Raw genomic sequence first — 13702 nt, 5'->3', positions numbered from 1 at the left:
AAACCCCTAAATATTTGTAGGACGTAACTCTTTCAACTGGCTGATTATTTATGGTTAAATTCACATTGGTGTCTAGCTTCTTTGTTACAATCATAAATTTAGTCTTTTTGATGTTCAGTCTTAGACCATACTTATTGGTATGAGTGTTTATGTTTTCCATCAAATACTGGAAAATAAATGGAAATCTTAAATACTATCAAAACAAAAAAATTAGAATACCTCGGACATAATACACGTGGAGAGAGATACTACTTGCTCCAATCGATTATGTAGAGAAAGATTCAAGGAAAAAGAAGCATAGGGAGACCCAGAATATCGTGGCTGCGCAACCTAAGAGAATGGTACGGACGTAGATACATATGAACTTTTCAGAGCAACCGCCTCTAAAGTCCGAATAACTATGATCATTGCCGACCTCCGTCGCGGAGATGGCACTTAAAGAAGAAGAAGAAGGAAGTTCTAGTAAACTTTAGGTTTTTAATTCGTTTCTTAAATTAGCTGCCGATATTCTGGATCTTATAATTTTCAAGTTAACAAATTAATAAAGTCATGTGAAAGTCATTTGAAAATATACTTACTGAATCTAAAGCCTCTTGTATTTCTGCCTCACTTGTCGTATCGAGAGCTGAAGTCGCTTCATCTAGAAGTAGAAACTCGGGAGTTCGTACTAGAGCTCTAGCTATGGCTATCTTTTGTTTCTGGCCACCAGATAACTGAGTTCCTCGTTCTCCTAGAACCGTTTGGTAACCCCGCGGCAAAGTCTGTATAAATGTGTGGATGTCAGCTTTCTTCGCTGCATTCTCTATTTCTTGTTGAGTAGCATTTAGTTTTCCATATCTTATGTTTTCGGCGATGGTAGTGGAAAATAAATCTGGCTCTTGACTTACAACGGAAATCTTTTGTTTAAGCCAGTCTAAATTTAGCTGCTTAATATCTATACCATTTATCTTTATCTGAAATAATAATAGTTTTTATAAATATTTATGAACAAATAGTTATTTTCCTAACAAGTGCAGAAAGTCATTCTTTTCCGCACGCGACTGTAGTTTGCCGAACGACGCGAAGCGGGAGTTCGGCAAGCAGTCGAGTGCGGAAAAGAGACTTTCTGCAAGAGTTAGGAACAATATTTTTTCTAAGAGTCTTTAAAAAATTACCAAATCTTAATCAATTAATTTAATTAATATGAAAATACATACACAAATTAATTCTTTGACAAGGTTGTCAAAACCAAACTTTCAATATAATTAGTTAGCATGACGACGATCTTGGTTTCCATGACGATGATTCAAAACGACTGTTATTGTCTACCGATTTCACTTTCGAATATTATGTCAAAATAATTTTATTTCATCGAATTGTCGCGTTAATTTCATTAAAACAGGAACACAATAAGATATATTTGAAATAAATTAGTAAATAATATCTAAATATTAGTTTATTGCATGTATTATAATTTCTTTAAGGCCATATTAACATATCTAAATTAACACGCGTGCGGAAAAGTAAAAACCGCGTGCGGAAAAGTAACACGCGTGCGGAAAAGTAACACGCGTGCGGAAAAGTAACACGCGTGCGGAAAAGTAACACGCGTGCGGAAAAGTGAAAGTTTCTAAACTAAAATGCGTGCGCGAAAGTAGACATTTTTGCACGCTCATAGAAAAAAATATTTACAGTCACGCAAAATGTGTTCAATATATTGAATCAAAATCTCCGACATTCGCTAGGTATCTTATAAGGCACTTATGATGATTTAGTTTATAAAATTTAATTGTGTGATGTACCCGTAATAAAGAAATCATCATTGTATATCAAACAATCTAAGTTTAATAGCGTAGGCGTAAAATTTCGAACCAATGCTTTTTAAATGCATTCATGAATCTGAAGAAAACTAATAAGTATATTTGAAACATTTAAACGTAGAATGAAAGATTACATTATTACCGAGGAGCAAAAGCCCCTTAAGGGGCTCCCTAATAAACAAAAAGTTTCTTATGAGATATGTATTTCGAATTAAAAATCACACCAAATTTTCTCTTCTTTTTGAACCCTATAACTTATTAAAATAAACATTATAGAAGTTTTCAGGGATTTTCGTCCCTCGGTAATAATGTAATAATTCATAATAATAATAGTCTCCCGTTTTATACCGCTAAGGGCGGATTTATGTTACGACGGGGACGTCTGATATGAAAAGCATTAGCTAGTTTATCATACAACGGAACGGGGCGACACCGGGAAGTGCCGGGGCGTGCCTTTTCTATTGTTCTACGGCATGTATCGTGCACGCACCGTCCTAACAGAAATCAGCCTCAACACGGCATTGGGATTATAACTGTTGCCTCTTAAGATTAAAATTATAATTTAAAAGTATGGTTTATTACAGTCTTTTAGCCTACTTACTTGACCCATATCTGGATCGTAAAACCTCTGAAGTAATTGAATACAGGTAGATTTACCACATCCAGATTTTCCAACTAATGCAACTGTCTCACCTTTACTTATTGTAAGATTTATACCTCTAAGAATCTAAAAAATTAAGTTTTTAAATTAAGCTGTTATTTTAAAATAATTAAAACATAAAACACAATTAGGGTCAAATTTCGTATATATAAACATACTATGATGTATCTAGTAGAAAACCGAGACTAGAGGAATATCCATTATCTCTAATAATTTTAGGAAAGGGCATTAAATTACAACGAACAATGCGAAATATGCTCAAAAATTGCGCCCTCTTGAGCAGGGCAATAACTGATATGATATAACCATAAATACTTGACCGTAAGTTGACAAGAATGTTGGGGCTAATACATTGGACATTTGAACAACATTTGGATACAATATTGGAATATTGGAAACCACGTTCAATTCACATCTACCATTATCACATAACTGATGATTTGACGGGCTTCCATAAGAAAAATAATTGTGTGAGAGATCCAGTGATCTCGGTGGCCATAAGACAATTCTTTGTCTTCCGCATAGTATTTGAAATACTTGAAAGAATCTTAAAAAATAAATTTTAGAATATTGTGGACTGACAGTGGTCAAACGAATAAAAGTATGTAATACCAAACAATGTTTAAGAAAAATATTTAAATAAGCTGATGATAAAATCTATAGATATACCTAAAAGAACAAACGTTTATAATATCACATCTGGCTATGACTTAATCACAGGTGAGGTAATTAAAAATCTACCTACCAAAGCAATTAAAATGCTAACTCAATTGTGTAATGCGGTACTAAGGCTAAAACACTTCCCAATCCAATGGAAAATTGCGGAAATTATCCTTATACAAAAATCAGGAAAACCTCTAAATGAGCCCACTTCATATCGACCAATTAGTTTAATGCCAGTAATGTCTAAGATCATGGAAAAAATAATAGAAAAAAGACTTCTACAAATACTAACAGACAGAAATATGATACCCGACCACCAATTTGGCTTTAGGAAAGAGCATAATACCGTCGAGCAAGTTCACAGAGTGGTCAACGTTATAAATAAAACATTTGAAGAAAAAAGTTACTGTTCAGCAGCATTCCTCGATGTTAGCCAGGCTTTTGATAAAGTTTGGCATCAAGGACTGTTGTACAAACTGAAAAAGAACTTACCAGAGGAACTATATACACTCCTTAAGACGTATTTATCAGAAAGATAATTTCGAGTGAAGTTTGAGTCAGCCTATACAAAACTATATCCCATCAGATCAGGAGTACCGCAAGGTAGCGTTCTGGGACCAAAACTGTGTTTGGTTTACACAGCCGACTTACCCACAAATCGTGATACAACGACCATCACCTTTGCAGACGATACTGCAATCCTAGCAGTACACAAAAATCCCGTCGAAGCTGCTGCAAAAGTCCAGAGAGTATTAAATCAAATAAATACATGGGCACAAAATTGGAGAATTAAATTAAATGAACAAAAATCAAGCCATATTGCTTTTACAAAATGTCACGGTGAATCACCTACAGTAACAATAAATAATAAGGTAATTCCCTCAGTTACCTCTGTAAAATATCTGGGCATGCACTTGGACAGGGGATTAACCTGGAGAACCCATATATGGAACAAACGTAAACAACTGGGCATAAAATTTAGTAAACATTATTGGCTTCTAGGGCGTAAGTCTAAGCTCACGACAAGAAATAAACTGCTAGTCTACAACACAATATTCAAATCAGTCTGGGCATATGGTCTGCAGCTCTGGGGAACAGCATCCAAGTTGAATGTATCCATAATTGAGAGATTCCAGTCCAAGGTGTTACGTTCAATAATCGATACTCCGTGGTTTGTTACTAACAGGGATATTTACAATGATCTGGAAACGAAAACCGTCAGTGAAGTGATAGTGGAGTTAAGTGCAAAATACATCGTACGTCTTGAAAGCCACGCGAATGTGCTTGCAATTAATTTGTTAGACAACAGTCAGGAAACAAAACGGTTAAAGCGACAGACACCATTAGATTTACCGCACAGACATTAATATTGTTACAGTAGCTAAGTTAATATTATGTAATACAGTAATTTAATATTATCTCTATAGAGATGTGTGGCGCTGGCCACAATCTCTTCCTGTCATTATTTCTCAGATAAAATGTGCCTATTGTTATATATAACAGATTGAGGAAGAGGAAACACACGTAGTTCTTAAAAATGAATAAACATTTTCAAATCTGTAGTTATGTAGTGATGCAACGACCAACAGAAAGGCATATTTTTTTGATTCATAGACCCTGAAAAGGCATCTAATACAGTACAGCTAAAGCTACAGTTTAGACATGATCTACTATTAGAGCGATTGCAAGTACGTTTACATGGGAAAGACATCAAACTACTAAAGAACTTATACTGGAACTAAAACGCTGGAATTAAGATCAAAGGTTTCACGCCCGCAGAAGTAGAAATTAGGAGATGAGTTAGACAAGGATATGTTTTATCACCTTGCTAGTTAATCTTTATTCCGAATTTCTATTTAAAGAGACACTGGAGGATTCCAAGTATGAAGTCAAGGTGAATGGCGTAAACATCAACAACATCAGGTAGACCGATGATACGGTGTTGATTGCGGATTCCTACTTGGGTCTACAACGACCCATCGACAGGACCAAATCGGTCTGTGACCAATTCGGCATGTAAATAAATAAGAAAACCAAAGTGATGTCAATCCGAAGAAACAAGAATATATCTCAATCTTACACAATAAACTGGCAATTTTAGAAGAGTTCAACAAATTTAAGTGCTTGAGGTGTTGGATCGATGGCAACCTAAATCCTGATCTAGAATAATAAGATAGAGAATAGAAGAGTCCAGAAAATCTTTCAACAGAATCAAAAACTGATATGTTATTCTCGAATAAAACACGAAATTCGACTACGTTTATCAAAATGCTACGTCTGGAGGATTTTTCTCTATGCAGTTGAAACGTGGTGCCTTAAAACAGCAACCGTGAATAAATTGGAGGTCTTTGAAATGTGGATCTACCGGAGAAGCCTCAAAATTTCATGGACATCGCATATCTCAAACGATGAAGTGATGCATAGAATAGACAAAGAACGAGAACTTTTTAACACCAGTGAGAGTTAGAAAAAGATCATACCTAGGCCATATACTGAGAAACAATAAGTACCAATATGCCTAATAGTGAAAGGAAAGATCGAGGGAAAGAAAGGACTAGGAAGGAAAAGACTATCGTGGCTAAGCAACATCCGAAAATGGCCAGAGCTCAATTTTGAACAGCTAATAAGAACGGCACGGTAGGACACGTGCTGCTACTACACGGCTGATTATTATACGTCGAAATACGTTAGCTTGCATGCAACTTACTACAGACAGAAAACTTACCCCAAATAACTCGACAGTTAAGAAAATAAAGGGAACTTATTTCACATGTTATTACCTATGTCTTTTATGTAGTTTGAGTTTATCTATTTCATATATTTTGGGGTTGGTGTTTTATTGATAGTGCCCCCCTCCCCCAAGGCAGATGTTCCGCCACTACTACTGAAGTATCCTAATAGGTCGTTAGTTAACACGACATATGATGCATCTAACTAAAATCAGCTCAATCTTAACGTACATATAGCCGAACATGACATGTAATTAATATTTCGCGTTCACATACTACCATGTATGTACTTTGTTTTTTCATTTCATTTTAAGACTCCAGTATAAAGTCCAATTTTTCCTACTAAAGTCTTTATGCTCCGTATAAAGTCCATTTTCTCCACTTATATCTGATATGCTGGAGATTCATCATCATCATTCTCTTTGCCTTATCCCTATGCGGGGTCGGCTTCCCTAATTGCATTTCTCCACACAATTCTATCTTGGGTCATATCAATGTTAATCCCCTTTACCAACATGTCCTGCCTTATCGTCTCCCCCAGGTCTTCTTTGGTCTTCCTCTCATACTCCTTCCAGGAATCTGCACTTCAGCTATTCTTCGTATTGGTTGATTAACGTCTCGACGTTGAACATGACCAAACCATCTTAACCTATGCTCTCTCATTTTGGCATCAATTGGTGCCACACCTATACTTCCCCTAATATACTCATTTCTAATTTTATCCTTCTTTGTCACTCCACTCATCCATCTAAGCATTCTTTTTCTGCATTTCCGCCACATGCATTCGTTGTTCCTCTTTCTTTTTCACTGCCCAACATTCAGTTCCGTGCATCATAGCCGGTCTTATGGCTGTTTTATAGAATTTTCCCTTCAGCTTCATTGGAATTTTTCTGTCACACAACACACCACTCGCTTCTTTCCACTTCATCCATCCAGCCCTAATTCTACTACATGCATCTCCATCTATTTCTCCATTACTCTGTAATACCGATCCTAGGTACTTAAGACTATTGCTTTTCACAATCATTTCACCATCCAAAGGTACCATTTTATTTGTAGTAACTCCATCTTTAAATGAACATTCCAAATACTCTGTTTTTGTCCTACTAAGTTTTAAACCTTTTTCCTCCAGAGCTTGTCTCCACTGTTCCAGTTTTTGTTCTAAGTCTCTTTCACTATTTCCTATTAACAGTATATCATCAGCATACATTAGGCACCATGGAATACTACCCTGTAGTTTCGCTGTTATCTGGTCCAAAACTAATGAGAATAAATAAGGACTAAGCACCGAGCCTTGGTGCAATCCTACTTTCACCTGAAATTTATCAGTCTCTCCCACACCTGTTCTAACACTAGTCGTTACTCCCTCATACACATCTCTCACAATCTTTACATATTCGCTAGGGACTCCTTTCTTATTGAGTGCCCACCACAGAATCTCTCGAGGAACTCTATCATATGCTTTCTCAAGATCAATGAATACCATATGAGCGTTGGTCTCTTTATTCCTGTATTTTTCCATCAGTTGCCTTACAATGAAAATTGCATCTGTTGTTGATCTGCCCTGCATAAAGCCAAATTGATTATCGGATATTTCGGTTTCCTCACTTATCCGTCTATCAATTACTCTCTCCCGTATTTTCCTGGTATGGCTAAGTAGATTTATAGCCCTGTAGTTTGTGCATTGTTGTATATCTCCCTTGTTTTTGTAGACAGGTACTAATATACTGCTTTTCCATTCGTCTGGCATTTGTCCAACTTCCATAATTCTATTAAATAGACCTGCTAGCCAACTTATTCCTGTCTCTCCCAATGCTATCCATACTTCCCCAGGAATATCATTGGGTCCGACTACTTTTCCTTTCTTTATTTTTTGAAGCGCTTGAGCTACTTCCTCGTTTGTTATTCTGGTAACCATTGCTGTTACTGTCTCCGTTAACTCCACAGGCTGTCTGTCAAATTATTTATTTAATAAACTGTCAAAATACTTTCTCCATCTCTTTTTGACATCCTTTTCGTGAATTAGTATTTTATTATTTTCATCTCGGATACATCTAATCTGATTAAAATCTCTTGCTTTCTTTGCTCTCTGTTTGGCTATTTTATATATCTTTGCTTCGCCTTCCCTGGTATCAAGTTGATCGTATCTGATATGCTGGAGATTATTCTTTGCAAATCATCTAAGCTAAGTTATTTGCAAAAACTACTTCCTCGTCGGCATATCTAATGATTTTTAGTGGAACTCTATTCTGCATGCGTGAAAACGTTAGGTGTCTTGTTCTGATCTAGCAGCACTTATTTTGGTTGTTCCTCAATTTTCTGATGGAGCTTCAGTAGCAGTGGCGGAACATTTGCCTTGAGAGAGGGAGCGACTTCCAATAAAACACCAACCCCTAAATACATAAAATAGATAAACCCAAACTACAAGACATAGATAATAACATGTGCAATAAGTTTTCTTAATTTTCCTAACTGTCGAGTTAGTTAGGTTGAATTTGTCTGTAGTAAGTTGCATATAAGCTAATGTATTTCAACGTGTAATAATCATGTTTCAACAATTTTTTTTTAATTCTGGACCGTTTTACGGGGGAATTCCCCTATCCCCCCTAAATACGCCACTGTCCAGTAGTTTTCTGAAGGTAAGGTGGAAAGGTTCCTGGTATTGGATAAGTCTGAACCATTCATGAAAACATGATAATTCTTATGTCGCTCTACAGCACATTTTCTATCGCACTTCTTCAGTTTTCTGAGGTCTTTTCTGAGGTTTTCTGAAGAATAAAATACGATACATCTATTTTTGACCACGAATTCATATGCAGCACGCAAATATGCATGGAGAAAATGAGGCTGTCTTCTTTCAGTAATAGATATTTTCATTCACTTGACCGTGAATTAGTGCATTTAACGTAAACCGAATACCTGAATTTAAAAACTTCAGAACGCTGTAGCTCGAGAATAATAGTTTTTCAGACTTAGGTGCCATGGACTTTTTTAATCTACTCACTGAGGACTATTATTGACCAAAGTTTCGTCAAATGTGACCGGGACCACTTTTTCATAAGGAGTGTTGCGGGGTCCTTTCATGTGAAATGATCTTATCAGGGCTCAGTGCTTGGTCCTTATTTATTTTCATTAGTGTTGGATAAAGCAATGGGAATGGGAACTTCTAAAGTGGCATTCCTTGATACTGAATGCGTATTGATGACGTATGGTTACTGCGAATTACTGAAAAGAAATTATAACACGCACTGCAAAAGCAGAACAAGCCATTGATATTAATATTTTTTGTAGAATTTCAGGATATACTGTGGAGATAGAAATACATTTTCTTTGGAGAGGGGTATTTATTTATTTGTTTATTTATTATTTAATGACGGACCGAAGTCCATTAGTACATGATACAATTAAAATGTCACACAAATTATAAAAACAATTCAAAATAAGATTTAGTACTAGTAGGTACAAAGTTGGTAAATACAAAATAAACAACAACAAAAAAATAAAATTACTTGCTCTCATTTAACAATTGAGAGCTAGTCCTATAATATAAAGTAAAAAATTTAAATATCTAAAACATTTTGCAATTGACAAATACAACTTATCTTAGAACAAAGACAATAATAGTAATAGACAAATCAGTCTTGAAGTTAGAACATTAAGTTAAATATAAATGTAATTGTGTGGAAAACGCAGTAAAGTCGTTCATAAAGAAATCAATATGCGGAGAGAATGTGTTTGCTATTTTAATAGTTTTACAGAGATAGGAACTTGAACCATAGTTTGTACGGTTAATGACTTCGTGGAAGGTGGTCACAGAACGGGTGGTTCTTGAAGGTACATGCAGACCAATTTTATTTAAGAGTGAGGTACAGAATTTATGACCATGACTTAAGTTATATAAGAAGCAAAGATCTTTATGTTGACAACGACTCTGTAATGAGTCAAGTCGAATAATTTGCAGTAAAGACTTGTAACTTTGACCAGTGAGATGCATCTTATAATCATAATTCGTTTTCCAGCAGTGGAAGTATACGGATGTATGTTTTGATTTGTTTTCTTGTGTTTACAAGTTTTGTTATTTGTTTTGATTTATGTGTTGTGAATACCAGCTGTAAGTGTTTCAATTTTTATTACCATCATCACATCGACCTAGTTAATTTTTGCACATCTAACCTTGAAAATGACGTACACTTGTGAACATTGTCTTACACAATATTCTGACTCGGATAAATACAACCAGTTAAGATGTAATGGAGATTGCCAAAGAAACTTCTGTATGAAATGTACAAAATTAAACAAGACCATCACTAAAGCCCTATTGGACCAAAAGTCTTCTCACCTTAGATTCTTTTGTACCGTATGTGACTCTCCAAGTTTAAATTATTTAAATGACAAAATTACAAATTTATCAAAAAATCAAATACCTTTAGAGAACTTTTAGGCCTTAATTCAAGTTACTAAAAAACTAAATGACAATTTGCCTGTTTTCATCGAGACTTATGACCTATTAACTAAAAATGACGGCAAACTGGACTATCTTACGAAAAAAATTGACGAGATCCACAAACTAAACAACCTGCTGAATCCTGAGAAGGTTTTAAAATCTGTAAGGCAGATGGAACACGACATTTTTAATATATCGTCAGTTTTTTCGGCTCTTCTTCAGATGAGACTATCAAGGTTGAAATCCAAGACACAAATTCAACTGAGATTAAGTTGGGATTAGAAAGGCTCTCTTCAAATATCGGTGAAATGTCAAATCAAATGAGCAGTCTTACAAAAAATCTATCTAATATACCAACTAAAAAAGAGATATTGAAGAAAAATACATCTTATGCCACCGCAAGTACCCAAACTGAAGAGCCCCGACATCTCGAACCAAGTCCAGAGCAAAAGCCAAAAATTACAGAAGATAAATGTCACTTTGTAGTTATTAGTAACTTGACCCCAACGTACACCCCTATACAAGTTGTGCACTATATCAAAGAGAGGCTAGGCATTAAGGAATACATTAGATGTTACACACTCCTTAAAGATGCCGACACAGCAACTGGCTCTTCGTTCAAATAGGTATAAAATCTAGAACAGCTATTAACCTATTATTTAATAACGAAATTTGGCCACCTGGTGTTAACATCAAATGGTCTATAGAATCATCCAATTCTGAACCAACGCTTTCATCTGAGTCACATAAGAATCCGAAGAATCTCAGAAGTCCTGTCACCTTGGAAAATCCAATTACCAATTCTCGCAAGAACAAAGATGAAGTAGAAAACACAAACATACGTACAGACAAGCAGGCCATCGAAGTTTATAAATCTAAGAATCCGTTCCATTCGCCTGTAAATTTCATTAAGAAGGATACTTTAGAATCTTCGATAAATCTGGATCCTTTGACCCCACCAAGAGTTAGATTAACCAATAACTCGAATAGTCGAAATCTTCTAGCCAGATTAAGGGAACCGGATATCTTAAAAGCCATTAAACTTCATCTTGCTTATCTACACGACCAACCAGCTTCAGTGTTTTACGATGGATTTACCAATACAAGCGTTAAACTCTTTTTGGCTTCCGAGGGACTTCCCACTAAGACTGAAGATCTACGACGAATTCTGCTGGAATTTAACAATGCCTATGGGATTGGTCCAGATGAGATGGAAGCTGATCTTGATGCTTACAGATCCTTTCTCACTTCTGAAAGAATTATTCACCTGCAGAAATCAAGGGAATGTCACCGAAATTACTATTCCGCTGCCTCTCCAAAACGAAATTTTTAAACATCACGACGTGTTCTGAGGGACTAGAATCCTCAAATTGTTTTAGTGATAACAACTTTAGCATGGTTCTGATTAATATTCGTTCTATAAGGTACAAAACTGATGAATTATTTTTGTTCCTAGAGGAATTAGGATTTCCTCCGGTAGCTGCGGTTACAGAGCACTGGCTTGAAGTCAACGAGCCTTTTTTTGTAGAAAAATACACCACAATTGCTAGGTATGATCGTCCAAGCTCAGCTTACGGAGGCACCCTAATTCTATCTACGAGCAATGATTTTTCTTCGGTAACAAAATATGACTTTCTGCTAAGTGAAGCCTTCTTTGAGTTTTCGTTAATTTACAATAAGAATCTTAATCTTTATATCATTTGCATTTATAGATCACCTAACTCTTCCGTGAAACTATTTTTTCAGAACCTGCTAAATTTGTTAGATGACCTGCCCCATAAAAGTAGAAAAATTTTATGCGGGGACTTTAACATTGATTATGCTGCTGCTAGTGCTACACAAATATCCTTGGTCAACATATTTGAATCGTATGGTCTAACAATGCACGTTGATTCTCCTACAAGGATTACAAAAACTTCATCTACCATAATTGATTATACTGTCTCAGATTTTTCACCCCTTGATGTCCACTCTACAATTATTAATGCTGGACTATCTGATCATGAAGCAGTTTATACGAAGTTTAACATCTTGAGCAAACCCTCCTCGAAAACCCGACGTTTAGGCAGGATTTTTTCCACCCGGAACTTTCGTAATTTCCAAAATTTATGCTTAATCTCTGAGTGGCGCTTTCCTGCTATGGACGTGGATAATAATTTCAGTGCTTTTTTGGATAAGCTTGTCTGTATCTTCAATAAAGCATTTCCTTTAATTGCAATTAAGCCAAAACATCGCAAACCCTGGACTACTAAAGGTATCCCAATATCTTCCAAGAATATGCGTTCTCTTCTCTATATCAGGAAATTTACTACCAACGTTTCTATTACTGAATATATCACCAAGTACAGGGCAACCTATCTTAAACTTATAAAATCAGCTAAAAAAACTACTACTATAACCGTTTGGGAAGCTCAAAAAGTGTTGCAAAAGAAACTTGGTCCATAATAAACGATCTTCGAAATAAAACCCACACTGCTAAAACAATTTCCCTTCCAGATCCTGAAAATCTAAATGAATACTTTGTTAATGTGAGTAAAAATATTACATCAACTATTTTGCCACAACAAGATCCCATTGCTTATCTCCCTAATTCAAGAAAGGTCTCGAATTCATTCTTTATAAAACCAGTCGATAAATCTGAACTGATCCAAACAATCAATAGTATCAAAAGCAAATCCTCCTGTAGTACTGATGGTCTATCGATAAAAATTTTTTCTAATCTCTCAGAAAATGTGTTAGAAGTCCTCATCTCACTAATTAATGATTCCTTTGAGAAAGGTAAATTTCCAGAGTGCCTAAAGACAGCCATCATTATTCCTCTTCATAAGGGTGGTGAAATATCTAATACCTGCAATTATAGACCTATTGCACTACTACCGGTACTTTCCAAAATTATTGAGAGACTCATAAAAGCCCGACTTATGTCCTTTCTAGTTGAAAACAACATTTTATCACAAAATCAGTTCGGCTTTTTAAATAATAAATGCACCACTGATGCCATCTTTTCTGTACTACATGAGGTTTATCAAGCACTGAACGATAATCTTCACACTGCCACCGTTTTTTGTGACTACGCCAAAGCTTTTGATTGTGTAAATCATAACATTTTGATAAGAAAACTAAATTTCTACGGAATTCGAGGTATTTCTTTAGATTGGTTCCAATCTTACTTGGATGATAGGAAACAACTGGTTAGAGCAAATGATACTGACTCTAGTCTCAAAAACATTGTATGTGGGGTACCTCAAGGTTCAGTATTGGGTCCTCTACTTTTCCTTATCTTTATTAATGACATCACTAGTTTAAAAATCGATGGAAAAATCTTTCTTTTTGCTGATGATACCAGTATCACTTGGAGCAACTCAAATATTGCAACTCTTCATGCTACTATAACTTCTGATCTACT

The 13702-nt window shown here is 35.6% G+C and overlaps 1 protein-coding gene across 2 annotated transcripts in view; it reads right to left on the bottom strand.

The window, feature by feature from the left end:
* The window catches only part of LOC126890005 (ATP-dependent translocase ABCB1-like), a 225884-nt gene that overhangs the window by 113545 nt on the left and 98637 nt on the right, over window positions 1-13702 (bottom strand). For both annotated transcript variants that reach the window (XM_050658806.1, XM_050658805.1), the window contains exons 8-9: window positions 2401-2526; window positions 579-953 (exon numbers count right to left, since the gene is read on the bottom strand). In XM_050658806.1, the coding sequence (XP_050514763.1) occupies window positions 579-953; window positions 2401-2526 (501 nt within the window). The remainder of the gene's footprint in view (window positions 1-578; window positions 954-2400; window positions 2527-13702) is intronic.

The sequence above is a fragment of the Diabrotica virgifera genome, chromosome 8, assembly GCF_917563875.1.
Source record: "Diabrotica virgifera virgifera chromosome 8, PGI_DIABVI_V3a".
NCBI lineage: Eukaryota > Metazoa > Arthropoda > Insecta > Coleoptera > Chrysomelidae > Diabrotica > Diabrotica virgifera.
This window is presented reverse-complemented; position numbering and strand designations above follow the sequence as displayed.